Source organism: Trichosurus vulpecula, chromosome 6 (assembly GCF_011100635.1).
Source record: "Trichosurus vulpecula isolate mTriVul1 chromosome 6, mTriVul1.pri, whole genome shotgun sequence".
Classification (NCBI taxonomy): domain Eukaryota; kingdom Metazoa; phylum Chordata; class Mammalia; order Diprotodontia; family Phalangeridae; genus Trichosurus; species Trichosurus vulpecula.
This window is the reverse complement of record NC_050578.1, coordinates 78,878,572-78,906,192: the sequence shown is the minus strand read 5'-3', so window position 1 is coordinate 78,906,192 and position 27,621 is coordinate 78,878,572. Positions and strand designations below refer to the sequence as shown.

Below are 27,621 nucleotides of genomic sequence, written 5' to 3'. Positions count from 1 at the left end.
CAATCTGATGGAAGCTCAAGAAGTTCAGTGATTTGTCCCAGATGCCACGGGTAATAAATACCAAGCACAGGTGGGATTCCAACTCAGGTTCTCTGATTTCAAATCCATCTCTCTTTCTGCTTTACTAGGTAATAGAATGGCACACCTATGGTTGAATAGAACTTCCCATTATGATACCTAGCCTCCATTTTAGGGCTCTTAGGACCCTAATTTGTGAGGCAGCCCATTCCACTCTTGTTGTTGGTGTAGCTGTTGTTCAGTTGTGTCTGACTTTGTTACCCATTTGGGGTTTTCTTGACCAAGAAGTGGTTTGCCATTTCCTTCTCCAGCTCCTTTGACAGATGAGGAAACTAAGGCAAACAGAGTTAAGTGACTTGCCCAGGGTCACACAACTAGTAAATATCTGAATCTGGATTTGAACTTAGATCTGACTCCAGGCCCAGTGCTCTATCCGCTGTACCACCTAGATGCCCCCTTCCATTTTTAGATAGCTACAATGAGAAGGGAAAACTTTCCCTACATCCCAAATGAAATCTGACTCTCAGAAACTTCCACTCTTTGCTTCTAGATATGCCCATTGCTGCCTTTTAAGGCTAAGTAAAACAAATCTAATTCATTCTCCAATGACAGCCTTTCCAGTGCTGGAACATGAGCATCATGGTCTCCCTAAGTCTTCCATTATCTGAATTAAACATTTCTTCAACTGTTGGCACTATATTAAATTCACTTACAATCCTGGTTGTCCTACTCTGGCTAAGTTCTGATTTATCAATATACTTCCTAAAATGTTATGACTAGAAATGCAGCATAATACTCCAGATGTGGTATGACCAGAGCCAAGTAGAGTAGACCTGCTACTTCGCGTATTCTGGACTTCACTTTGATTAATATAAACAATGGTTGCATGAGCTTTTAAAAATATCTATGTCACCATGGATTCATATTTGAACTTGTAATCCATGAAAGCCCCCAATTTAGATTTTGGCTACCTCAGCATAAAAGTGCCCAGCCCCAAGGGGAATCCAGTCCTGCTTTAGTGCCTGGAGAGAGCTTGGGTTGCGGTTATATGGTTTCATTTTTCTTGGGTCTGCCTAGTATGGCAGTAAAGTGGTGCACATGTATCTTGGACCCTCTTTGTATAAATGAGTGTGATTGATATATTTCCTAGATTTTACTATCTCTTTACCTATCTTGAATTTTAATTTGATTGTAGTCATAATTTTTTTCAATTAGAGAAGGATCATTTTTTTCCTTTTTTTTTTGAGAAAGATCATTCTTGTTGAGCTACCTAGGATAAGTTCTCTCTCTAAGACAAATATGAATGAATGATAGGACAGAGGCATTGGGTCAAAACTGAACTTATGATTTGGCTACGCTGACCTCAGAGATACTCACCTCCAAGGTCAAGTTCTTGAGTCTGGATTAAAGTTGACCTTGACCTCAATCAGAGAATACCCCCTTCCCCAGCTTCTGGTGACTTCCTCAAGAACAAAGGCATAGTGCTATGAGGACATTCCCATGCCACACTTTATAATTTCATGGGCAAACAAGCTTATATATTTCTTTCTTGAAAATAAAGATTTCTTTCCTGTGAATGGACACATATTTTACATAGTCACTAAAATTCTTCTCTTTTCATTGCAAGATGGACTGGATAGTTAATTGTTGGCTACTCTCAGAAGTAAAATCAAATTATTTGAAATGCTTCTAATACTATACCTAAAAAGCCAACTAATACCTCTGAAGTGTCCCTTTAAGAAAGTAAACTGGATCTGATTATAAAGGATAAACAGTCCATTCCTGATTCTAAGAATGGGGGCTCATGTATTAGATTAGGGGGAAACACACTTTGGTAGACCTAGATTTAAATAATAAGATTATTCTGAATAGGACACTAGGTTGACACTAGGTAGAGTACAAAATACTTTGAAAGTAGTCAAACTACTTTAAAATTGGATTAAGAAGTAGTGAGGTCTGTGCAGGGCTTATTAAACTGCTAGCAGTGAGTCCAGATAGAATTGGATACCTCAAACAAAACCAGCCGGATATATGCTCATGATGTCAGGCCAGTGAGCTGAGACTCCTGGACTTGCTGGCTAATGTTTAAAACTTTAAACCAGTAATTATCAAAACATGGTCCAAAGACATTCACAGGGTTCCCCTGACCCCCTCAGGGGTCCTGAAGATCAAAACTATTTTTATAATAACATTAGGACATTTAAATTTCTAATACAGTAAATTTTTTTGCACTTAATAGTATTTTATTTTTTCCAATTACATGTAAAGACAATTTTTAACATTCATTTTTTAAGATTTTGAGTTCCAAATTTTTCTCCCTTCCCCCTCCCCAAGACAGCAAGCAATCCGATATAGGTTATACATGTACAATCATGCTAAACATATTTCCGCATTAGTCACATTGCAATGTAGTAAATATTGATAAATATAAGCCACATAAATACAAGTCCAATCATGCCACTCTAGTTACAACCTGTCCTGAATTAGCCACTCCTCCATTTGATCTGCAAGTACTTTGTTGATAATCTCTATTTTATCCTGCATAAATTTTTTTGTATGTAACTGTTTCCTTGTTCCCTCCCCCATGAGACAGAATGCACAGACTGTCTTTTGCCTTTCTTTGTATCCCCAGCACTCACCAGAATGCTTGGAATAAAGTAAACTCTCAATCGATGGCTGTTGACTTTAATGGGAACATAGGAAAACTACTAGTACCTTCCATCCAAGATCTCCAATTTATCCAGTCTATCTCTTGTTTACATGTTGTGTCCCTATTAGACTAAGAGAAGGGACTATCTTTTGCCTTTTTTTTTTTTGATTACCCAGCACTTAGCACAGTTGCTGGCACATAGTAGGCATTTAATAAATGCTTGTTGACTCTTGACTTACTGGTAAGTGCTCACTATGTACCAGGCTAAGTGCTGGGGATACCAAAAAAAAAAGCCTAAAGGCAATCCTTGCCGTCCAACACATTCCCATTCTTTCTTTAAACAAGGCAAGAAGGATTACTCACTACTTACCTGCTTCCACTCCTCGTGATTCACTCCTTGGAGGTCACAAGAGTCTAGTTCTGATTCTGGTGGGAAGAGTGACAGCTCCTCCTGGTCCTTGAATTCTGATAGACCCACTTGCTGCCAGCATTTCTCCAACTCCAATTGCACTGACTTCCGGACCCTCTTGGAGATCTGCTTCCTATTAGGTATGAAGCTACAGGGGATGCTAGCCGACCTGCTTCCCTTCTGAGGGCTGAGACGTAGGGGTGAAGAGGGCACAGAACGGCTTTTGAAGGGAAACCAGGGCAAGCTGCTTCTGTTTTCCTCCACCTGTTTCTCTTTCTCTGGTTTCTTTGTATCCCTCATGGTGGAAATAATCTACAAGTGGCCAGAAGAGACACAAGAGAAAATGGAGAAGCAAATGGAACATCTGAGATTTGACAGGCAAGAACCTGGCATAGGAGAAGTGTGACATTTTAGAGCATGGATTCTTAACCATTTTTGTGTCATGGACCCCTCTGGTGAAGTCTAGTGACACTCTTCAAAGAATGACATTTTTAAGTAATTGAAGGATAACCTAACATGGAAATATGTTTTACATGATTGCACATATAACCTATATAAATTGCTTACCATCTTAAGGAAGGGGGAAGTGAGGGAGGGAGAAAATTTGGAATTCAAAATCTAAAAAAAAAGAGTGTTAAAAATTGTCTTTACATGTAATTGGAAAAAAATAAAATACAATCTCAAAAATAAATAAATAATAGAAAGAAATGATAAATTTCAGTTAGAGGTTTATAAAAATAAAGATGTCATTTTTCCCCATCAAAGGACACAGACATGATGCAATCCACCATAGACTTCTTGAGTGTCTGTGGACTCCAAGTTTTAGAATCATTGGCTTAGAGGAGAGATCCAGCTTCACACCTGACCTTTGCAGCCACCAATTGTGGGTGATTTTCAGTATCCTGTCCTAGATTCTCTTCTTTCTACATACTCTCTCACTTGGTGACCTCATCCAGACCTATTCATTGAATTGTCCTCACCATATGGCTGCCTCGCAAATCCCTATATTCAGCCTCAGTTTCTTTCCTAAGCTGCAGTCCCACCTCCCTAAGTGCTTACTAGACATTTAAAACATGTTCAGAACAGAACTCATTATCATCCCTCTCCAAAGCTACCCCTCAATTGAGAATACCACCAACCTCCCCTTCTGCCAGGTTCACAAGCTTGTCATTATAACCCTGACTCCTTATTCTCTCTCATCCCACTCATCCATTCAGTTGTCAGGTATTGTCATTTCTACCCCCATAATATTTTTAGCATCCAATCCCTTATCTATTCATGTGGCCACCACTGTAGTTGAAAAACATATCAATTAGTAGAAGAGGTTCTGAGACTTAGGAGGCTAACTCTCCCTTCATGGAAGATGATAACCAGCCTTTCTCCATACCAATTATTTATGGGTGGCGCATTGCCCTTTTTTGTTTGTTTCTTGTTTACTCCTTTTTTTTGCAATTATGTAAAACATTTCCATAATAGTCATTTTGTACAAGAAGACTCGAATAAAAGGAAAAAAAGAAAGAAAGTGAAAATGGCATGCTTCAGTCTTATTTAATGAATATCAGTTCTTTCTCTGGAGGTGGATAGAATGTGTCTTTTGGCATTGTCTTGGATCGTTGTATTACTGAGAAAATAGCTAAGTCATTCACAGTTCTTCATTGAACAATATTGCTGTTACTGTGTACAACGTTCTCCTGGTTCTGTTCACTTCACTATGCATCAGTTCATCTAAGTCTTTCCAGGTTTTTCTAAGAGCACCCTGCTTGTCATTTCTTACAACACAATAACATTCCATTTCAATCACGTACCACAACTTGTTTAGCCATTCCCCAATTGATGGACATCTCTTTTATTTCCAATTCTTAACCACCACAAAAAACAGCTGCTATGAATATTTTTGAGCAAGTAGGTCCTTTTCCATTTTTTGGATGTCTTTGGGATATAGACCTAGCAGTGGTATTTCTGGATGAAAAGGTTGTGCATTGCCCTTTTGAAATAATTTGAAATAATATTTTTTACTGTCATGTCTAAATGTATAAAATTTAAAAGCAAACATATTTCCTGAAAGTTGTGTGTTAGTGGGTTTTTTTTAGTGATAATTGATTTAATTTAAAATATTTTTAGAGGTTGGTTTGAATGCCATGAATTGAGTATAATTTTTCCATGAAACTACCTGCTACAGTGAATGAGTTCATAAAAGTATCTGCAAAAAGTGTGGAAAGGTGCATTCATATAAGCAAAAACAAATTATGTATGGCATACATCTGTGATGTTTGCCAGTTAATTGAAGAATTATCAGATAAATACTGTTAAATTCTTGTTCTATAACAAGAGTTGATTCATGGTATGGGCAGTATGATTTATTTATTTTTCTAAGCAAACATCTGTCCTGTAATTTATGATGGCTTTATAATTATGTACATCAAATAAGAAGCACTGGAAAACTGCCTTGTCTCTAGGAAAACGTGCATGTTTCAAGTGGTACTAAATGCTGTATCGAAGGATATGTAATAATAAACATGTCTGTTATTAATATGCAAAATAATTATTGCAATGGCCTTCTAATTGGTCTCCCTTTCTTGAGTTTCTTTCCTCTCCAATCCTCCACATAGATGCCAAATGATTTTCCTAAAGTACATGTCTGACCATACCCCTCTACTACTCAAGAAATTCCACTGGTTTTCTTTGGGATAAAACATGAATTCATCTGCTGAGCATTTAAAGTCCTTCACAACCTGGACCCAAACTGCCTTTCCAACCTTATTATAGATTACTTTCCTGCCCATATTTGGTCCAGCCAAAGTGACCTTCTTACTGTTCTTCACACAATAAACTTCATCTCCCACCACTGTGCCTTTTTTGTCCCTAATACCTAGAATACATTCCATTCTCATCTCTTCTTAGAATGCATTGTTTGCCATTAGAATTCCATGGATGAAATTTTTTAAAACATATTTTTGGGAGTACTTATTGTAAGAATTATTTATCACTCAATAGCTATGTGACCCTGGGTAAGTCACTTAACCTAATCCTCTCAGTTCCTATTATTCTCTTTCTCAAAGTTGTCTTTTGGTATTTGGTACATATTCTTTTTATGCATGTGTTCAAATTTACTTTCTTGATGGAATGGAAACTCTTAGTGGTCAGAGACACCTTCATGTTTGTTTCTACATCTGTAGTACTCAGCATAGTGCTTGGCACACAGCAGTGTTTAATAAATGCTTGTTGATTAATTAATTAAGCCCGAATTCTTAGGGTTAACTAAAGATTTGTTCATATATAGGGGGAGCAAATAATTTTTAGACATTTATGGAAAAGGACATATCTTTCTTGAGTCAACTTCTCTCTTGACTAAGGTCAGCCTTTCACATTCTATTCTTCCATAGTAGCAGTCTCTAATATTGGAAGAATTAAAACTTTTAAAAAATTGATAACAACTGGAACATCGCAAATTTTTTATGTGACAGACATGATAGATTTTTTTCAATACCCCTCTTTTCCCCTTTCCCCACCTTCTTCCATTATAGGATTCAGATGTGGAAGGAACTTTAGAAGCATCTAGTCCAATCTATTAACTTATTGATAAGGAAATTGAGATCTTCAAAGTTTAAATGACTTTCCCAAGGTGATACATATAGCAAATGGTAGAGCCAAGATTCAAACCCAAGTCTGACATCCAAATTCAGTGCTCTTTCCACTACACTGTGTCTCACTTGGGAAGTAAAAGATGAGGCAGTACTTTGAAGATTTATCCTTTCCCCAAGGCTTTAATCTCCTCTCCTCACGTGTGTCTCGGGTGGTGATTCCCATTTAGCCACAATTACTCCACTTTGTTGCCCAAAATTCATTCTCCTGGGGCCAACCAGGACATTAAGTCCTCTGTGCTTCGTTTATCTTCCTGAGTGTTGGGTCAGCTACAACTGGGTGAAGGTTGATCTTGTTTTATGACATCAGTGAAACTCAAATCCTACCTTGGAAATGCTACGTCAGCCTCTTTGGTTTAGATTAGACAGCTCTCCGGCTTGGTCTAAATCAGAGTCAGTCCTCCTTGTATACCCCAGATTCCTGGTGGCTTGCTCAAGAAACAAAAGCCATATTTTTTGGCTGTTAGGATTGGATTATATAATAAAATCAAGTTTTGACCTTATAATGGTAAGAGGGGTGGGACTTTTTTTTTTTTTTTACTGTTTTCTCTTTTGGAGCACTGAGGTAATCAAGTGCCTTTGATGAGGCTGGCCTTTACTTCTTTGATTGAATTGGGAGTCTATGACCTGCTTATGTCAAGGGAAAGCCTAGTTCACATGAGTTTGAGTCACATGGTTATGATGCCCTTTGACCCTGAGATATGTATATAAGATCTGAGGTTGGTGTTTTGCCTTTGGAGCTCTCATTCACTGGAAGAGTGTCATGTGATTTGACCAGAGGAGACTCTGGGTAGCCATTGGACCCCACCCCCTTGCTTTGAAAACTCAGATGTTGGTGTTTCTCTCTGGCAACTATATATGTATTGTTTGATTTGGTCAGACAGATAAAAGCCTGTCTGTTGATCTGTTTGTATTTGCTCTGAAGTTCAGGGGCTGACCTTTTCCCCTGAACTAAGTGAATAGTATATGTATGTTTAATTAAAGTAACATTGTTAACCCCTTAAAGTTGCTTTCCTTAGAAAAGCAGATCAGAGAACCTGTACTTGCAGCCCTGCTGTGTGCTGGTGTTGTTGGTGTTACACCCCAACAGCAGCTGCTAGCAACATTGTTGTTACAAAACTTGAGAATATTTTTGAGAATAGTTGTTGCAAGAACCACTTATTATTTACTAATTTTGTGATCCTTGCTAAGTCATTTAGCCTTCCTATGCCTTAATTTCCTCATCAGTAAAAGGGAGATAATAATAATAAGCACTTACTTTATGGGATGGTAAAGATCCAATGAGATAATATCTAATGTGCTTTGCAAAACTTAAAAGCTATTATTATTATTGTATGTTCTTAGATTCAATGGAACTCATTCTTCCATTAACTTCAGACTCTTAGAATGATAGATGTAGGTAAAAAAAAAAACAACAAGATTCTCACGGTCCAGTTCTTCACTGGCAAAGTGGAGAATAGACATGAAGTGGTTTTGGCCTGAATTATTTCAACAAAGTGGGCCTTTTAGTTAAAATGCTATGGCCAGTAATAATTAACTAATAGTTATTTTAGTGGTGGTAGAGATCTGGCATCACAGAAAAATCTGTAGTGACTGATTACACTGCCAATACCTTGTGCCTTTCCAGTTTTTCCAAAAGTTCTAGGTTCGTCTTGTCTGAAATCCCACCATGAATTATCAGGACTTTCTCATCAATAAGGGTGGCCAATGGAAGCCAGCAAAAAACCTCTTGCAGCATCTTCAGTATTTTCTTGCCATTTACCTGAAAAGATGAATGAATGAAGTAATGACCTTTGAGGAAGGCACCAAACCTATTCTACATAACAGAGGGTTTAGGTTTAAAAAACAGTGTACCTTATACTTGTGCATCACTTCCTTGGTAAAGCCATATCTAGATTTAAAAGCAAGAGTAATTTTATATTATTTTGAAATTTTAGTGGTGTCTTTGTCTTTTGTTTATGCAAATACTCTAATGAGACTTTCACAACTCCAGAACCCTCCCTTGTAAAATAAAGTCGAGCAGAACCAGCCAATACGGTAGCCATATCTACTTCTTCATGCCATATTTGGCATACATGGTCTCCTACTTCTTTACTGAGAAGACTTTCACCAACATTTTCATCAGTCATCTTCTAGGATCAACATTCATCACTGCATTTTATCCCTATTTGATGCCTTTTTATTTATTTTCCTTTATCTCAGTGGTTCTCAAACTTTTCAGTCTTGGGACCCTTTTTTACTTTAAAAAATTATTGAGGACAAAAACAAAGAGCTTTGGTTTATATCAATTATATCTGCAGATATTTACCATATTAGAAATTAAAATATCTTGGTATTATTACAAAAATAGTTTTGACCTTATGGATACCTGGAATGGGTCTCTGGGACCTTCAAGGTCTCTACATCACATTTTGAGAACCATCGCTTTATATAATTGTAGTCATTGTGCCATTATTCTCCTGATTGAATTTTCTTCACTCTTCATCAGTTGATAGAATCTTCCCATGTTTCTCTGAACTGCTCCTAGACTCCAATTCTTGCAGCACAATAATATTACACTACATTCATAAATCACAATTTGTTCAACCATTTCCCAGTGTGTGAACGCCTACTTCATTTCCAGTTTTTCTACTATGACAAAAAGAGCAGCTGTGAATATTTTGGTATATATTAGACCTTTAGTTTTTGCATTTGACTTCCACGCCCAGTAGAAGGATTACTGTGTGGGAAGGCATGAATGGGGTTTGGTAATCCTTCTCATACAATTTCAAATTATTTTCCAAAATGGTGGGATCAGTTTATATCTGTATTGACAACACTTATGCATGCCAAACTTCCCACAGCTCCTCCAACATTATTTCTGTCTTCTCTCATCTCTACTAATTTGATAACTGTAAAGTAAAACCTTGAAGTTGTTTTAATTCCCATTTCTCTGATTAGTGATTTAGAAAAGTATTTTCTTTTTTAAAGGAATTTTTAAAAAGATTTCAATAAGACCTGGGAAATTTGTATGAACTGATGCAGAGTGGAGTGAGCAGAACCAGGAGAAGAATTTATATGGTAACACAACATTGTTAAGAAAAACTACTTGGAAAGACTTTAGAACTCTGATCAATGCAATGAACAGCCATGGCTCCAGAGTATCAATGGTGAAGAATGTGTCAGGGGGTCTGCTGTAGACTGCTCAAGCTGGTTCTTGAGAGTCAAATCTTCAGTGTGAGTATTTACACCTTGGAAACTGGCAAATGCCATAAGTTGTTCATTGTTTTGCTGATAGTTTTTATATTTATAAGAAAGTGATGGAGAAAATGGTAATGATGCAAATTAAACTTAAAAGTGTATTGTACATACATTCCCCCACCCCCACTCCCTGACGGTGGTTAACATTTACCAGCAGACCTCTGCATGTTACCCACCTCTGAACAGAGTGGTGATGGACTCATGGTAAAGGATGAGACGCACATATTTGGACATGGCCACTGTGTGGATTTTTTTTTTACTATGCTCATCTGTTACAAAGACTGTATTTTTCTTTCTTTCATGGAGAGGGGAATAGGATAGGAGAGCTTGTTTCAAAAAAAATAAATAAATAAAAGAGAACCATTGAAGCACTTCTAAAAATACACAGAATAGAACAGGAGAAAGTTTTGAAGGAAACAAAAACAAGTAAGACAGCTTTAAAAGTAACTAGTTGAGTTTATTACATTGTTTTTAAAAGAAGAAGATTGTACATAATAGAAATCCATAGTTTCTCATATAATCTTCTTTTTCTGTTCTACTTTGCATACAGAAATATTTGGGATTTTTGGTGTTTATGAAATTTAGGATAGAATAATTCTTTAAAAAAAGGATATATAGAGGAAAAAAATGAAGGATTTATAAAAATCAACTTTTTGCCACAGTCTCAAGTGCATATCTAAGTATGTTTTGCTACCATACCGTAAATTGACTATATGATCCTCATGATTTCCTCGGTTTAGATGGAACTCCTTTGGGTAAACCAACATGAAGGCAAAGAGAATCATCAAAATCTCAATTGAGTCTTTGCCTCTATCCACAAAGTCACCATTGAACACATAGGATCTCTCAGGGGAAGGAAGACCATTCTGTATGGCAAGAAAACAGAGCCAAAGGATCGTCAGAAGAAGGCAAGGAACTGAAAAGCAAGGTTAAAGGAAATAGGAGCCTTTTACAGGTGAATCCCAAAGCTTGGACGCAGCACAAGCTATATTTGAGACAACAAAACCAAAACAAACCAAAAACCATGTGGCTGCTGGTATTCCAATAGAAAAATGAGAGGGAAAAATATCAGCAGATAGTTATGAAATTTTGGAAGCAACAGATTTTAGTTTACTTAGCAGCAGAGAAGGGGAGAAATGTCATATGGTTACTTAAGCAATACTAATCCAATCAAAAGAGAAACCAAATGAAGCTTCAGACATGCAAAATATTGTTGTATCCATCAGTCAGTCACCAAACATTTATAAAGCGACTCTTATATGCAAGGCATGGTGCTAAGCACTGAGGAAACAAGAAAAGTAATAGATGGTCTCTGCTTTTTATTTTATTCTTTTCAATCCAACAAGCACTTTTTATTTATTCATCATTTTTATGATTTTTTAAAAAAATTCATGAAATAAAAGAAGCATTTCCATAACATAGCATAATAAAAAGATGATTGCACCTAAAACTTCAAATCTATTACGCTGTAACTTACTATTCCTTTTAAATATATGATAAAGTTAACATGTAAATTTTCCTTCTTTTCCCTCCCCCCCCTTTCCCTCTCTCTCCCCTTGTCCTAGAAATGGCTACCATTAGACACAAATAGGTATATATGTAAAATTATTCTACGTATGCTTCTGTTTGTCAGTTCTTTCTCTGAATGCAAATGGCGTCTTTCTTCACATGTCCTTTATAGTGAATTTGGGCATTGATAACAGTCAAAATGACTTATTCTCTCAACGTTGTTCTTAAAACAATATTGATGTTACTGTATACCATGTTCCCTTGGTTCTGCTCATTTTGCTTTTCGTTATTTTGGGAAAGTCTTTCCATGGTTTTTAAGATCCATGAGCTCATCATTTCTTATAGCATGGTAGTATTCCATCACAATCGTATGTCCCTGCTTTTGAGGACCTCACAATCAAATGAAGAAACCACACACAAACCAAACCAGCTATATACAGGACAAACTGGAAATGCTCAATAAAGGGAAGGCACTAGATTTAAGGGGGATTGGGAAAGGTTTCCCTTGTAAAATGGAGATAAAAATAGTGCCTCCCTCCCAGGGTTCAGCGAGGATCAAATGAGATATTTGTAAAGCACTTTGCAAACCTTAATGCATTATATAAATGTGAGTGTTTTGTGTGTACATGTGTCCATGCATATACACATGTATGGCACATATATGTATGTGCTATTTATATATTTGTATGTAGATGAGTGTAACAGATACACATAGACACAGACTCAGACTCACAATGAGTTTGCATATGTTCACTCCTGAAACAAATTGGAAGTTGGGGAAGAAGTGAGAGGGACATTCCTCAAGGAAGGAGAACAAATAGCTGAGTCTGCTGAAATATGCATCTTGGTTTTAACCTCAAGACTGAACCATGTGATGAAGGTGCAGAAGGTATTTCAGGAGATCACAAGCTCCTTGAGGACAATTACTGTTTTCTTTTTTTTAATCTGTGTATCCCCAAAGCCTATCTCACAGGGCTTGGCATGTGTTGTTGTTTTGTTGTTCAGTTTTTTCAGTCGTGTCTGACTCTTCTTGACCCCATTTAGGGTTTTCTTGGCAAAGATACTGGAGGGGTTTGCCATTTCCTTCTCTAGCTCATTTCATAGATGAGGAAACTGAGGCAAACAAGGTTAAGTGACTTGACCAGGGTCCCACAGCTAGTAAATGTCTGAGGCCAGATTTGAGTTCAGATCTGACTCCAGACCTAGTGCTCTATCATGCCACCTAGCTGTCCATGTAGTAGGTAGTTAATAAACAATTTTTATTTTTTATTTTAATAAATAAATTTTAAATAATTAAATCAAGAAGAAGAAGGAGGAAGAGGAGGAGCAGAAGGAGGAGGAAGAGAAGGAGAAAAAAAGGAGGAAGGGAGGGGGAAGGAGGAGGAGGAGGAGAAGCAACTAGCAACTAGCATTTGTAAAGCACTTTAAGGTTTGCAACGTACTTTACGTAGGTTAACACATTTGATCCTCACAACAACCTTGTGAGGGAGGTTCTATTATTATCCTCATTCTATAGATGAGAAAACTGAGGCAGGCAGAGATTGTGACTTGTGGAGGATCACACACTATCTGAGGTAGGATTTGAACTCAGGTCTATTCTGACTCCAAGTCTCTTACTCCATTCACTGCCCTGCCTAGCTGCCTCTACATCCCCTTCCAACTCTGAGATCCTGAGGTTTTAAGTTAATTACTACGGAGTCATTGTAAGAACATCTAATAAAATAAAACATTTTCTAACTACAGTTAATCATTTTGAAATAGATAATCTACATGTTTTACTTAACATTCATACCTTGTAAAATATAAATATTAAGTCGTCCAGCTGGCCATGTAAATCTCCTAACAAAGGCAGAGGAAAAATAATCAGTTCCGACTGGTATTTGTTAGTCTCTCTAATGTTTACCCTAAATAGAAAAAAGATGCATAGACATACTGACCTATTGGTTTCTTAGCTTTTCCATAGGTAAGAAATGAAGAGCATTTTCTGGTGTTATATTAATAGCAACAACTAGAGGTAATGAATGTAGTATTTTTCAGAGAGGGAACTATATGAAGTAAATGTCTGCGGGGATAACAGTGACTTCATTGATGAGAGAGCTGTGAAGAGTCCAAGGCTAATTTGAGGAGTTGAAAGGAATCTTTTTACCCCAACTCTGAGTAGAGTGAATTCAAGGAGTGGTAATTGAGTCAGAAGAAAATGGGTCTAAAAGTTAGAGTTAATGCTTAAGGGTGTATCTGGGTGATGACTGGCTGGGACAAAGCATCAAGACGGCTTCTGAAGCTGAGATGCCAAAGGGTTTCATAGCAGTTGCATCTCAATAGGTAACCAACAGGTGGCAGTAGTAGCAAGCAACTGCAAGCAGTTCAATTAGCCACACCTGCATGTGGTAATTCAGGGGAAGACAATACAAAAGACTTTAGCAGATGGCAGCTCAGTGGAGAGATTAGGATGTCAGTAATTTGCAGGAGCAGCAAAAAAGCAGCTCATAGCTGATGATGCCATCAGGCCAACAGATGATATTAGAAGCTCTTAGGGGAAACGATCAAACTGATCCCTGTAGTGGTCCCCGTATGAGAGTTCAACCAAAATGTAACCATAGTCGCCCTGGTTATGAGTGTTACCTGTTCAAACGTGTTCCCTAGATGTGTTCCCTCTTTTACCAGTAGAACTGGAATGGGAAGAGAGGGTATTGAAGACAAGAGGGAGTGGCATAAAATATTTCTTTCCATTTATTTAAATGTCTTTTCCCTAAGGGTAGGGTGTCCTCTGGTTGGTCTGATAAAAGACAGATTGATGGCGGTCCATGATTTGGGGGACCCCCAGGCAGGGATGTGCTAGAGCCAGCTTGAATCCACCTGCAGAACCAATTGTGAGCATTTGCTCCTTGAAAATGAGCAAATGTTACAAATCAGGCCTTGATTTATTTTGTTCATTTTCTAGACTTGAGAAAATGAGGGAGAAAAATGTTAATACATATTAAACATAAAAGTATGTCTTACACACATTTTTCCCCTCGGAGAGCTGGTTGTTAAACATTTGCCAGCATGCCTCTGGACCCAGGCTACATCTTTAAAATTTTTAAATATGAATCCATAATGTAATTTACTCATAAAGTATCATAAAAACACTTTTATAGATCAATTAAAATTAAATATTTGCATTTATACTTAACATTCTGAAACTTGAGCTGTAATTTTAAAACCTTAAATGAACTATGAAATCCCCAAAGTGACCTCACTTTTACTAGATTGATGACCTCCAATTGCTCCCCAAACATTGGTGGAACCTTTAGTTAGCAGGTCGACATTTCTGTTTCTCGGTATCGCTGAATTTACCTCTAGTTGAAAAGACCACCTAACTTCAACCCCAAGGCCTGCTACTTGTATCTCTTCATCGAAGCAGGGGTAAGTAGTTTTCCCTTTTGTTGTAAGTACATTCCCCAGCTCCCCTACCCTCAGGACTTTTTCCAATCAGTGTAAATCCTCCCCTCTGGTGCTTCCAAACAATAAAGACTTTCTCTGTATGCCCAAGCTTTTACTTACCACACACTGTGATCTCCTCGCTGTAACAAGTTGAGATGTGGTTGATGTTTGGCAGTTGTATGAGATGGTTCCTGGCCTCATGAAGAATATTTAAGACGTAACGAGCATGTAGCTGCTACTGGGAGAAAAAGCAGATAGGAAAAGAGGATGAAAAATAAGAGGGGTGTTTCTGAGTAAATAGACACCTGGGATTTACCATGTGGATACGATTTGAAGAGACCATAAGTCCTAATTGGAGCTTGGTGCCCCTATACTCCTTTCATCCTAAAATCTGTACATTTCTTTTTTTGAGGGAGGAAGGCAGGGCAATTGGGGTTAAGTGACTTGCCCAAGGTCACACAGCAAGTAAGTGCGTCAAGTATCTGAGGTCAGATTTGAACTCAGGTCCTCTTGACTCTAGGTGAGTCACCTAGCTGCCCCAAAATCTGTACATTTCATTCCCTTCTGGATCTTTGACTCAATCAGCCCAAATGCTTTCTCCTGTCCCCCTACTATTACACCCTCTTATCATCAAGTCAAGAAAATGGCACCCAGTGAGAGGAAGTTGCTTGCAAAGTCATACAGGAAGTTGCCAAGATAGGATTTTTGAACTCCAGGTCCTTGGACCCCAAGCTCAATGCCTTTTCTAATACACCGCACTATTCAGGTCATATAGGATGTGGGCATATATCCCATGTATGCGTGTATGTATGTATATTATATTGTGTGCACATGCATGAATGTGGGTGTGTACATATATGTACGTGTATGTTTGTGCTTGTCTATACTCCAATGTATACTATGTATAGATTAGCATATATAAACAGTATATGTGTATATACTATACATATGCCTCTGTGTATTTCTATATGTATCAGACACATGCAAATATGCCATATAATATATATAAACACACACATGTGTGCATATGTATATATATACATAGTCTAATTAATATACTAGTATATACGTATACAAATATATAATTCATATGTACACATACAGATATATATGTATATGTAGTATATATGTCCACAAATCCACATATACACACACATAGACATAGACATATATAGGTTTTAGGTATTGCATTAATTGACGTAGCTTCTTCAGTCTTATCTTAGAGAAACACTGGCTGAATAAACACTGAACTATGATCCCCTCATCTGGGGTTGTTTACTTCAGTTTGGCGGCTTCCTACATAAAAGGGCATACGGGTCTTCACGATTTGGGCATTATCATCCATAGTCACCTGATATGCTTACTTTTTTCTGTTTGAAAGCTTCCACTAAGGCAGTTGCATGGTCAGGAAGTAGAGGAAAGGAGACGTGCGGTCCGGTGTAATAGTCCGGCACCTCTATGGATTCATAGTCACAGTATTTTTCCATCTCAGGGTCCTTAAGGAGTCTCTTCTCTGTGAACATACAGCTAAGGAAGTTCCCTAATCAGGACAGAAAAAGTTCTGTTGAATCTTCTTGGATATGGAGATGAGTGAGAGTCAGAACTTTAGAGTTATACGAAACCTCAGGGGTGGAATACTCTTATTTCGTAGACTAGATCTGCTGTGTCTCCTAACACCTGCCTGAAACTCATTAAAGGCATGGGAGCTTTGGTAGGGTAGAGGGAAGAGCGGTAATTTTAGAGCATGGGACACCATGAAAAGTCTCTGTCTTCTGACTTCAATGATATGTCCTATAACTGGGGAGGCTCCAAAGCAGAGAACTCCAAAGGGGAGAAAGGAAAACAGTATAATTTGAGATGAGGGGAATGATTCAGTGTCTGTGTGTGGATATCTGCATGGAAACAAATCTAGGTAGGTACTATATTACAATCTTCAGAAAATCATGAGCTGTCCAATTTAGGGCAGTAATCTGGTGGATTCTGCCCAAATGGAGAAAGAAAAATGAGAGGAGGGGATTCCAATGAATTCACGGCTTAGATTCTCTCCTCACCTTCTCCCTCTAGATTCCTTTCCCCATCTTTATATATAATCTCCCACCTCTGAACATATACAACCCCTTACCTCTAACCCCATGATTTATGAGATTTGCATGCTAGGGGAAGTTCCACAGGAGGGACATACTCACTTTCATTGTGGCTACTTGGTGTGAAGTGATCTACAAGGTAGCTGAAGAAATCATGGAGCTGCTAAAGAAGAGAAGAAAAGGTTGAATTGGAGATGAGATCCAAACCCAACAGTGACTGAGCCTCTGGCTTCAAATGGAAAAATTTTGCAAAAAAGGAGCCCCTGAAATATCTCCCAGCCACTGTACCTTGACCTGATCTTGCTGCCCCGAATACTCTATGGACTGGAAGATGCTCCACGTACATCGTCTCCTCATTTCCAGGCGGGCAATATAGCGGCGGTACCATCTCTGGATCAGAACAGCTGCCTTGAAGGCTGTGATAGGGCCAGAAAAGCATTCATTAGAGAATCATTTCAGCTGGATGAGACAGGTATCAGAGTGGTTACATTTGTCTGTTTGGGTGGTGAAAGGAGAAGGGATTTGCTCCTCAAGTGAAGTTCAATTGAACGTTTCGGAAGAGATTGCTAGGAGACCACTGTAGTTCATGGAAAGAGACCTAGGATGTTACGTGCTAAGACCTAGGTCCAAGACTAGATGCTGCCACTAGCTTCATGACTTTGGGCAAACTCCTTTATTTCTTTTAGTACTATATAAATGCCAGTTATTATTATAACAGGCCCCTTAGGACACCCTCCAGATTCAACATGAACTCAGAAAACATACACTTACAAATACATATACTTGTAGCATTTTGAGGTGGTTACTACAGAGTATGATTAAAAATACCAATTCATACTTTTTCAGAGCAAAATGTATTTAAGATCAACTTGACAATTATAACAATTATGCTTCTGCCTACCTTTTCACTTCATAATGTATCCTAGCTTGTTTACTGAGGATAACCAAAAATTTAATTGGACGAAGAGTGTAATATAGGTGAACTTGCCTAGAAAGATCATTCCTTGAAACATGCACAAATACTTTCTGCTGGTTGTTGTGAGGATGACATATACACACACAGAGAGAGAGAGAGAGAGAGAGAGAGAGAGAGAGAGATGGATGAATGGATGGACAGATAGGCAGACAGATGGATGGATGGATGAATGGATAGATAGCAACTAGGTGGTACACTGGATAGAGTGTCCGGCCTGGAGTCAGGGAAACCTGAATTCAAAGCTGACCTCTGACACTTACTAGCTGTGTGACCTTGGGCAATTAACTTAACCCTGTTTGCCTCAGTTTCCTCAATCTATAAAATGACCTGGAGAAGGAAATGGCAAACCACTCCATGCCAAGAAAACCTCAAATGCAGTCACAAAGAGTCAGACACAGCTCAAACTATTTAAAATGTATATATGTATGAATATGTGTATATATAATATATATGTATATGAATTTGTATGTATACATACATGCATACAAGCACACAAATACACATATATATTTCGCTCAGTGGACTAGGGCTCAAACCTTTGAGACAGTTACTTGAATACAAAAAGTAGCCAGATGTGAGGGGCTCTAGCTCTTCCCTTACGCTTCTGACCACAGACCGTCATGGGCAACACAGGGGCAGGGAAGCTGGTCTCAACTGAATCAAGGCTATATCCTTATTGAGTGTATGCTATGAATGCCCTTTCCCTACTATAGTTAAACAAGCCATTTGTTAACTGTTAGATGAAGAGTGCCTCCTTTCATTCAACTTTAATATCATATATATGGATATATAGATAGATTGATAAATAGATAAATAATGTACTTTGCAAACCTTAAATCACTATATTAACACTAGTTATTGTATTGTTGTCATTTTGTTGTTCAGGTTGTTTCCTTTGGCAGGGGAGCCTTCTAGTCATGTCTGATCCTATCCAAATCATTATAATAGGAGAATCGCAAATTAAACTATCTCACAAGCGTTAGATTGGCACAAAAAGATGAAAATCATAATTGTTAGAGGGGCTGTGAGGGGGAAGACACATTAATGCCCCATTATGAGAACAATAAATTGGCCTAATCATTTTGAAATATAATTTGGAACTATCTCCCCAAAGTTACTAAACTCATTAAGCCAACAATAGCACTTACCAGGTCTATACTCCCAAAGAGCTCAAAAACAGAAAGGACCAATATGCACATACATATTTGTAGTAGTACTTTATATTACAGGAAAAGAATCGGAAACAAAGTGAATGCCCATCAAAATTATGGATTGTGATTGTAATGGAAGATTTTTTCACCATAAAAAGATGAATATGGCAGATTCAAAAAGAACCTAGAAAGACATAATACTTGATGTAGAGTGAAGTGAGCAGCACCAGGAAAACAACTCCTACTGTAATGTAAAGGAAAACTGCAGAATTCCAATGAATGTCTTGGCTGTTCACAAGCTAGAAGATTGATGATAAAGTGTACCAGCAGCATCCTGGCAGAAGGATGATATAGATTAGAGGTGCAGAATGAGACATGCATTTTCAGACATGGTTGATGAGTTCATTTGTTTTACTTGACTATGTTTATTTGTTACAAAAGGGAACTTCCATTTGGAGGAGGTGAGTTAGAGGGTAGTTACAGAGATGGAAAACCCAAAAGAATGAAAAATAAGAAGGAAAGAGAGACAAATAATTAAAGAGAGAGTCACTGCTCATGGTTCACTGATGCAAACATAATAAAAATGACAATCCAAGATTAGGTACACAACACACAGTAGTAAGTGACCATAGTGATCTAATGTTTGACAAACCCAAAGATCCAAGATTTGGGGACAAGAAATTGCTATTGGACAAAAAATGCTCGGAAAACTGGAAAGCAGTTTGACAGAAACTGGGTATAAACACATTGTACTGAGATGAAGTCAAAATGGGTACATGGTTTACATATAATGGGTGATATCATAAGCAGATTAGGAGAGTGTGGAATATTTGACCTGTCAGAGAGCTATGGATAAAGGAAGAATTTATGACTAAACAAGAGATAGAATGCATTATGGGATATAAAACAAATCATTTTGATAACACCAAATTAAAAAGGTTTGGAACAAACTAGTGCAGCCAAGATTGGAAGAGAAGCAGAAAACTGAGAAAAAAATTTATAGCAAGTCTCTCTGATAAAGGTCTCATTTCTTAAATATATAACTGAGTCAAATTTATAAGAATATGAGTCATTCTCCCAATTGATAAATGGTCAAAGGATCTGAACAGGCAATTTTCAGAAAAAGAAATCAAAACTATCTATAGTCATATGAAAAAATGCTCTAAATCACTATTGATTAGAGAAATGCAAATTAAAGCAACTCTGAGTACCACCTCAAACCTATCAGATTGACTAAAATGACAGAAAAGAAAAAATGATAGATATTGGAGGGGATGTGGAAAAATTGGAGCATTGATTCAACCATTCTGGAGAACAATTTGGAGCTATGCCCAAAGGGCTATAAAACTGTGAATACCCTTTGACTCAGCAACGCTGCTGCTAGGTCTATATCCCAAAGAGATCAAAGGAAAAAGAAAAGGGGGGTGGAGCCAAGATGGTGGCTGGAAAGCAGACACTTGCTTAAGCTCTCCCCCAAATCCCTCCAAACACCTATAAAAATGGCTCTGAACAAATTCTAGAGCTGCAGAGCCCACGAAATAGCAGAGGGAAGCAGGTGTCTAGCCCAGGAGAGCCTGGGTGGTCACTGGGAAGGGTCTATCACACGGTGTTGGGAGCAGAGCACAGCCCACCATGGGCTGCTCCAGGACAGCCCAGACTGGGAGCTGGCTGGCTGAAGCAGGCCTTAGGGCCATGAGTCATTGAGCTGTGGCAGTTACCAGACTTCTCAACCCACAAACACCAAAGACCACGGAGCAGGTTAGTAGGAAAACTGCTGGATTGGGTTGAAGAGTGGTCTGGCCCCAGCCCTGGGGGTGGCAGAGGTGGCCCAGTGGTGGCAGCAGCAGCAGCAGGAAGCTCCTGTGGCTGCTTCCAGAGCTCCAGAGTCAGCTGCTTCCAGAATCCCTGACTCACAAGGTTGGAGGAACCAAGTGGCGGATCAGAGTGGGAGTGCAAGGAGTGCTTTGCTGGTGCAGAGGCAGCTTTGCCCTGCTTGGATCTGGGTCACAATCCTGTTTGGCAGTTCTTGGGGGAGGAGGAACACTGCTGTGGCAGAGCTTGCAGTGACAGTGGAGTAGAAGTAGCTCTGAAAACAGCAGTGCAGCCCCTAAAGCTTGAGACAAAGCACTCTTTACTCTACAAACAGTCATACCCCGACAAAAAGCTCAAAGGTCAAGTAGTTGACTGGGAACATGGCCAGGCAGCTGAAAATGATGCAGACTCAGACTCATATTCTACAATCTTTTTTTGGTGACAAAGAAGGTCAAAACATACAGCCAAAAGAAGCCAACAAAGTCAAAGAGCCTACATCAAAAACCTCCAGGAAAAATATGAATTGGTCTCATGCCGTGGAGGTGCTCAAAAAGGATTTGGAAAAGCAAATAAGAGAAGTAGAGGAAAAATTGGGAAGAGAAATGAGATTGATGCAAGAAAACCATGAAAAAGAAAGCAATGACTTGGTAAAGGAGACCCAAAAAAACACTGAAGAAAACAGTAGCACCTTAAAAAATAGACTAACTCAAATGGCAAAAGAGCTCCAAAAAGCCAATGAGGAGAAGAATGCCTTGAAAAGCAGAATTAGCCAAATGGAAGAGGAGGTCCAAAAGACCATTGGATAAAATACCACCTTAAAAATTAGATTGGAGCAAGTGGAAGCTAGTGACTTTATGAGAAATCAAGATATTATAAAACAGAACCAAAGGAATGAAAAAATGGAATAAAATGTGAAATATCTCATTGGAAAAACCACTGACCTACAGAATAGATCCAGGAGAGATAATTTAAAAATTATTGGACTACCTGAAAGCCATCATCAAAAAAAAAAAAGAGCCTAAACATCATCTTTCAAGAAATTATCAAGGAAAATTGCTCTGATATTCTAGAGCCAGAGGGTAAAATAGGAATTGAAAGAATCCACCAATTGCCTCCAGAAAAAGATCCCAAAAAGAAAACTCCTAGCCATATTGCAGCCAAATTCCAGAGCTCCCAGGTCAAGGAGAAAATACTGCAAGCAGCCAGAAAGAAACAATTTGAATATTGTGGAAACATAATCAGGATAATACAAGATCTAGCAGCTTCTCCATTTAGGGATTGAAGGGCTTGGAATATGATATGCTGGAGGTCAATGGAGCTAGGATTAAAACCAAGAATCACTCACCCAGCAAAACTGAGTATAATACTCCAAGGCAAAAATATGGATTTTCAATAAAATAGAGGACTTTTCAAGCTTTCTCAATGAAAAGACCAGAGCTGAATAGAAAATATGACTTTCAAACACAAGAATCAAGAGAAGCATGAAAAGGTAAACAAGAAAGAGAAATCATAAGGGACTTACTAAAGTTGAACTATTTTGTTTACATTCCTACATGGAAAGATGATGTGTGTAATTCATGAGACCTTTCTCAGTATTAGGGTAGTTGAAGGGAATATACAAATATATGTAGACAGATGGCACAGGGTGAATTAAATATGAAGGGATGATATCTAAAAAAAATAAAATTAAGGGGTGAGAGAGGAATATATTGAGAGAGGGAGAAAGGGAGAGATAGAGTGGAGTAAATTATCTCACATAAAAGTGGCAAGAAAAAGCAGTTCTGTTGGAAGGGAAGAGGGGGGCAGTTGAGGGGGAATGAGTGAATCTTGCTCTCATTGGATTTGACTTGAGGAGGGAATAACATGCACATTCAATTGGGTATCTTACCCCACAGGAAAATAGGGAGAAGGGGATAAAAAAGAGGTGATGATAGAAGGGAGAGCAGATAGTGGGAGGAGGTAATCAAAAGCAAACACTTTCGAAAAGGGACATGGTCAAGGGAGAAAATTGAATAAAGGGGGACAGGATAGGATGGAGGGAAATATAGTTAGTCTTTTACAACATGAGTATTATGGAAGTGTTTTACCTCATGATACCTGTGTGGCCTGTGCTGAATTGCTTGCCTTCTTAGGGAGGGTAAGTGGGAAAGGAAGAGGGGAGAGAATTCGGAACCCAAAGTTTTAAAAGCAGATGCTCAAAAGAAAGTTGTTTTTGCATGCAACTGAGAAAAAAAGATATATAGGGAATGGGGCATAGGAATCTATCTTGCCCTACAGGAAAATAGAAGAGAAGAGGGGAAGTGATAGAAAGGAGGGCAGATTAGGAGAACGGGTAATCAGAAAGCATGTTGTCTTAGGTTGGGAAGGAAGAGATGGGGAGAAAATTTGGAACTCTAAATCTTGTGGAAGTGAATGTTGAAAACAAAAATAAATTAAATAAATAAATAAAAACAACAAAAAGAATCACTGGGAAGTCTAGAAAGCCCTTTGGCAGAAATCAGGTTTGGATCGACATTTAAACCCTACCTGCATCTTACATCATATATATCAATATGTAATATAAAATATATTAATATAAAAGCTCACACTGTAAACAAAAGTAGAGGAGAAGATCAGGAACATTTCACAACTGTTGGGATGGCGAGAGAGAGGGGGAAAAAGAGAATTCTTAACCAAAGAAGAGAGAGAAAACCCTAAAATGTAAAATTAAAAGTGAGTGTCCATCAATTGGGGAATGGCTGAAATAATATCTGGTATATGAATGTAACATAATATTATTTTGCAGTAAGAGATGATGAATATGAGGAAGATATTTGTATGATTTCTTGTTGTCGTTCAGTCATTTCAGTCAGGTCTGACTCTTCATGACCCTATTTGGGGTTATCTTGGCAAAGATACTGGAGTGGTTTGCCATTTCCTTCTCCAGCTTATTTTACAGATAAAGAAACTGAGGCAAACAGGATGTCCAAGGCTGGATTTCAACTCAGGAAGATGAGTCTTCCTGACTCCAATCCTGGTGCTCTGTGCACTGTTGTACCATCTAGCTTCCAGTAACTACTGGTAACAAAAAGATCACTAAAAGGAAGGCAAATTATGACTGATGGACAAAACTAAAGAAGGTCACAGAGAACAGATAATAACATGTACCTTCTCTTCATGTCAGAGAGCTAAGAGATATCACTTCTCTTCTCACTCTACACAGTTTCTCAGTGACTTCATTATCTAGTCAGTTAGCTAACAGTCAACAAGCATTTATTAAGCACTTATTACCTGAGAGGCAGGGCAGCTAGGTGGTGCAGTGGATAGATCTCAGGCCTTGAGTGAAGGGGACCTGAGCTCAAATCTCATCTCTGACACTTAATAGCATGTGACCCTGGGCAAATCACTTAACCCTGTTTGCCTCAGTTCCTTCTATGTAAAATGAGCTAGAGAAGGAAATGGCAAAGCACTCCAGTATCTTTGCCAAGAGAACCCCAAATGGGGTCAGGAAGAGTTGGGCATGACTGAAATGGCCCAATAACAATAACAACACTGGGTAGGCACATGGGCAGATGGGTACTGCTGAGTGGGGGATGGATTGGAGTGGAGATCAAGACATAAGGTGGGGAGATGGAGGCCACATAGAAGGCTGATAACAATAGTCCAGGCAAAATATGATGAGGGCCTAAACCAGGCATGGTTGTGTTGGTGGAGAGGTGACAGAAGGCATCAACAAAAATACTGACTGAATAAAAGAAGACAGTCTGTAACAGAGAACAAGGGGATCTGAGATGGTTGCTATGGAAACAACTGAATGTAAATTTAATTTTTCACTACACTCTGCTAAGCTATTGATCTCCAGGAGAGAGATGGGAACAAGTGCCTCTACTCCAATAGGAGAAAATTAAAACAGGTAAAGACTTAGTAGGCAGGAAAGTTGATGGTTAGGGGGAAAAAATTCTTCGAAAGGTTTGACACTTAAGTATGGTTATTTTAGGAGGTAATCATACAGTTTCATAGCTGTTTCTTCCTCTGGGAGGTAAGAGAAGACAAAATGAAATCAAAGGGAACAAAGCAGAGATCTTTTAGTTTGCCAGGAATGTTAACAAGGCCAAATAAAGAACTCCATCCATCTAAAAAGGTTGTCTGTGAATTTATTGAAGAAAGTGTTCTAGAGCAGGGTGGGTTAACCTAGGCCCATACACACATATGTAAGTATATACACACACACATATGTATATATGCATGCATGTGTATATACATATATGTGCATATATCTATAGCTATATCTACATACATTCCTCTATTTGAATTCATTGTTTTTCTTGATAATCCAATTGTAAGCCAGGGATCTAGCCTTGCATTTACCCCAAACTCCCTGGACTCTTACTCCGTGCTCTGTGTTGACCCACAGGGGCTAAAGGGCAGACCTGGCCAAAGCTTAGAGAGAAGGACTGGGCTTCTTGCTTCTGGCTTTAAAAGGGACGCACACTGTCTCAGTCTTTCTTCAGCCAGGTCTCTCTCTCGAGAGAAAGACTATGGGAAGAAGCCAACATGGCCAAGAGCCAGTGAGCTCCTCCCTGTGGTCAGCATGTCCTGTTCCCCTGCTTGCCTTCCTAGAACTTCAGGGAATTTCTCCAGAAATCAGAGTGAGGAGATTCCTTCCCCCAATGGACATCTGCCTTGTTTTGCAGCTTACATAGTCTTAGTGATTTGCTAGAGGCACTAAGTGACCTGCCTAGAGGCGTGCAGCCAGTCTGTGTCAGTGTTGGGACTCGAACCTGAACCTGTGTATTCCTGGGCCTGAGCCTGACTCCTTATCTACCATGAAATAGAAGGAAAATGCATACCGCTCTCTGCCTTCTGGAGAACAAAGTGGTGGGGGGTGGAGCTGCCGCTGCCCATCTCCAAACAGTCTCCTTCTGGTCGTAGACAAACAAGGTCAAGGCTGAGTGGCTTCTACTGGAACAACAATCTGCCTTGGGGGAAATAAAGGAGAGTTGAAACAAAATAGTTGAGAAGAGTTTTTAATGATATTTTACCACATTAATTTAAAAACAAATGCATTGTCCCTCACTCATCCTCTAGAGGATAACACGTATTGGTACAAGACAGTGAGAACCACAGGATGTGTTCCATGAGCTCTGTCTCCGCAGAATGTAGCTGTCTCTGTCTCTCTCTCTCTTCTCTCTCCTCTCTGTGACTCTTTTTCTGTGTCTCTGTCTCCATTTCTCTGCCTTTATCTCTCCACCTCTGTTTCTCTTTGATTCAGATTCTGTGTCTCTGTCTCTATATCCTCTCCCCCTCCCTCTCTCCCTCTCTTTGTCTCTCTCTGTCTCTCTGCCTCTGTATCCTCTCCCTCTCTCTGTCCTTTCCTTTTCCCCCTCTCACTATCTGTCTTTCTCACTGTCTCTGATTCTGTGTGTGTGAGTGTGTGTCTCTGTCTCTGTTCTCTCTCTGTCTCTGTCTGTCTCTCTCTGTCTCTCTGTCTCTCTGTCTCTCTCTCTGTCTCTCTCTCTCTCTCTCTCTCTCTCTCACACACACACACACACACACACACACACACACACACAGAGTGACTCCCCCTGACTTTAGTCCCTCTGGTATCTCATCAGAGCTCAGGTGTGTAGCTCCTTTACTGAAGTTGCTAGTGCCCCGCCCCACATCTGCCAAATTGCCTTGTATTTATTTTACGTATACTCTGCATATGTGCATTTTATATGTCCTTCTATTTGCTCATATATACACCTACAAACCTCCTGAGCAGAGGCCAGAGACAGTCAGTCCTCAGTGTTGCCGCTGCCATCCTCCCTGATTCTGTCCAGACTAGGGACATCCCTGTACCGTCTTGATCTTCTAATCCCATTTATGTAGAATTTCTAGCTGCCTACAAGTAGATCGCCCCTGTGCCTCAAAATGGTTAACAGAGCTTTAAAGTTTGTGAAATGCTCTGCAAAGATTATTTCTTTTTATCCTCACAACAACTGGGGCAGTTAGTCTCACTATTATCACCACTTTATAGATGAGGAGACTGAGTCAGAAGAGGTTAAGTGACTTGCTCATAAGTATCTAAGGCTGGATTTGAACTAAGGTCTTCCTGAGTTCTTGTCCAGCTCTCTATTAACTGTGCCCCCTAGCTGTCCATTTCCTATTCTTTCCTGCCCATTCACCTCAACTCAATCCATCCAACATCCCTCTCCTGCTCTGCCAACCTCTTCCACTGTGCTCTCTGGAACTCATAGTCCACAATTACTATACTTCCCCTTCATTTTAGACCTTGTCTTTTCATGGACTTTAGATCTTCTGTCACTCAGAGATACCTGGCTCCCCCCATTGACATTACATGTCTGGTCACCCTTTCCAGTACAGTACTGGTTGTATCTTCTCTCATCCCCGTCCTCCTCACCTCTACACACACATTGGTTCTGGAAAAGTCAAACCAATCCTTCCTGCACACTGCCCCTTCCTGAGTATCCATATATCGGAGGCTATCCCTCTCCTGCCTCTCTTACTTTTAGGTACATGCTATCCACATTTAGCAGCCAAGCCACATCTTGGGAGTTGTTCTCAATGAGTTCAATGTCTGGTCCCCAATCTTCTTCACTCCAACACCTGCCTTTATATTAAGGAACTTCAGTATACATAACGATGTTCCCCTGACTATCCTAACATCTCATTTCCTCAATTTATTCAACTTCTAAGACCTCCTCCCCTTTACCTCAGTCACCC

The 27,621-nt window shown here is 39.1% G+C and overlaps 1 protein-coding gene across 1 annotated transcript in view; it reads right to left on the bottom strand.

Moving 5' to 3' along the window:
* Positions 1 to 25,797, bottom strand: part of PPEF2 (protein phosphatase with EF-hand domain 2) — a 39,879-nt gene extending 14,082 nt beyond the window's left edge. Inside the window, exons 1-10 of the mRNA XM_036764969.1 lie at positions 25,743 to 25,797; positions 17,263 to 17,390; positions 17,077 to 17,134; positions 16,255 to 16,430; positions 15,011 to 15,125; positions 13,260 to 13,306; positions 10,658 to 10,824; positions 8,573 to 8,609; positions 8,331 to 8,480; positions 3,039 to 3,389 (exon numbers count right to left, since the gene is read on the bottom strand). Coding sequence (XP_036620864.1) covers positions 3,039 to 3,389; positions 8,331 to 8,480; positions 8,573 to 8,609; positions 10,658 to 10,824; positions 13,260 to 13,306; positions 15,011 to 15,125; positions 16,255 to 16,430; positions 17,077 to 17,134; positions 17,263 to 17,390; positions 25,743 to 25,797 — 1,284 coding nt within the window. The remainder of the gene's footprint in view (positions 1 to 3,038; positions 3,390 to 8,330; positions 8,481 to 8,572; positions 8,610 to 10,657; positions 10,825 to 13,259; positions 13,307 to 15,010; positions 15,126 to 16,254; positions 16,431 to 17,076; positions 17,135 to 17,262; positions 17,391 to 25,742) is intronic.
* Positions 25,798 to 27,621: the final 1,824 nt, after the last annotated feature.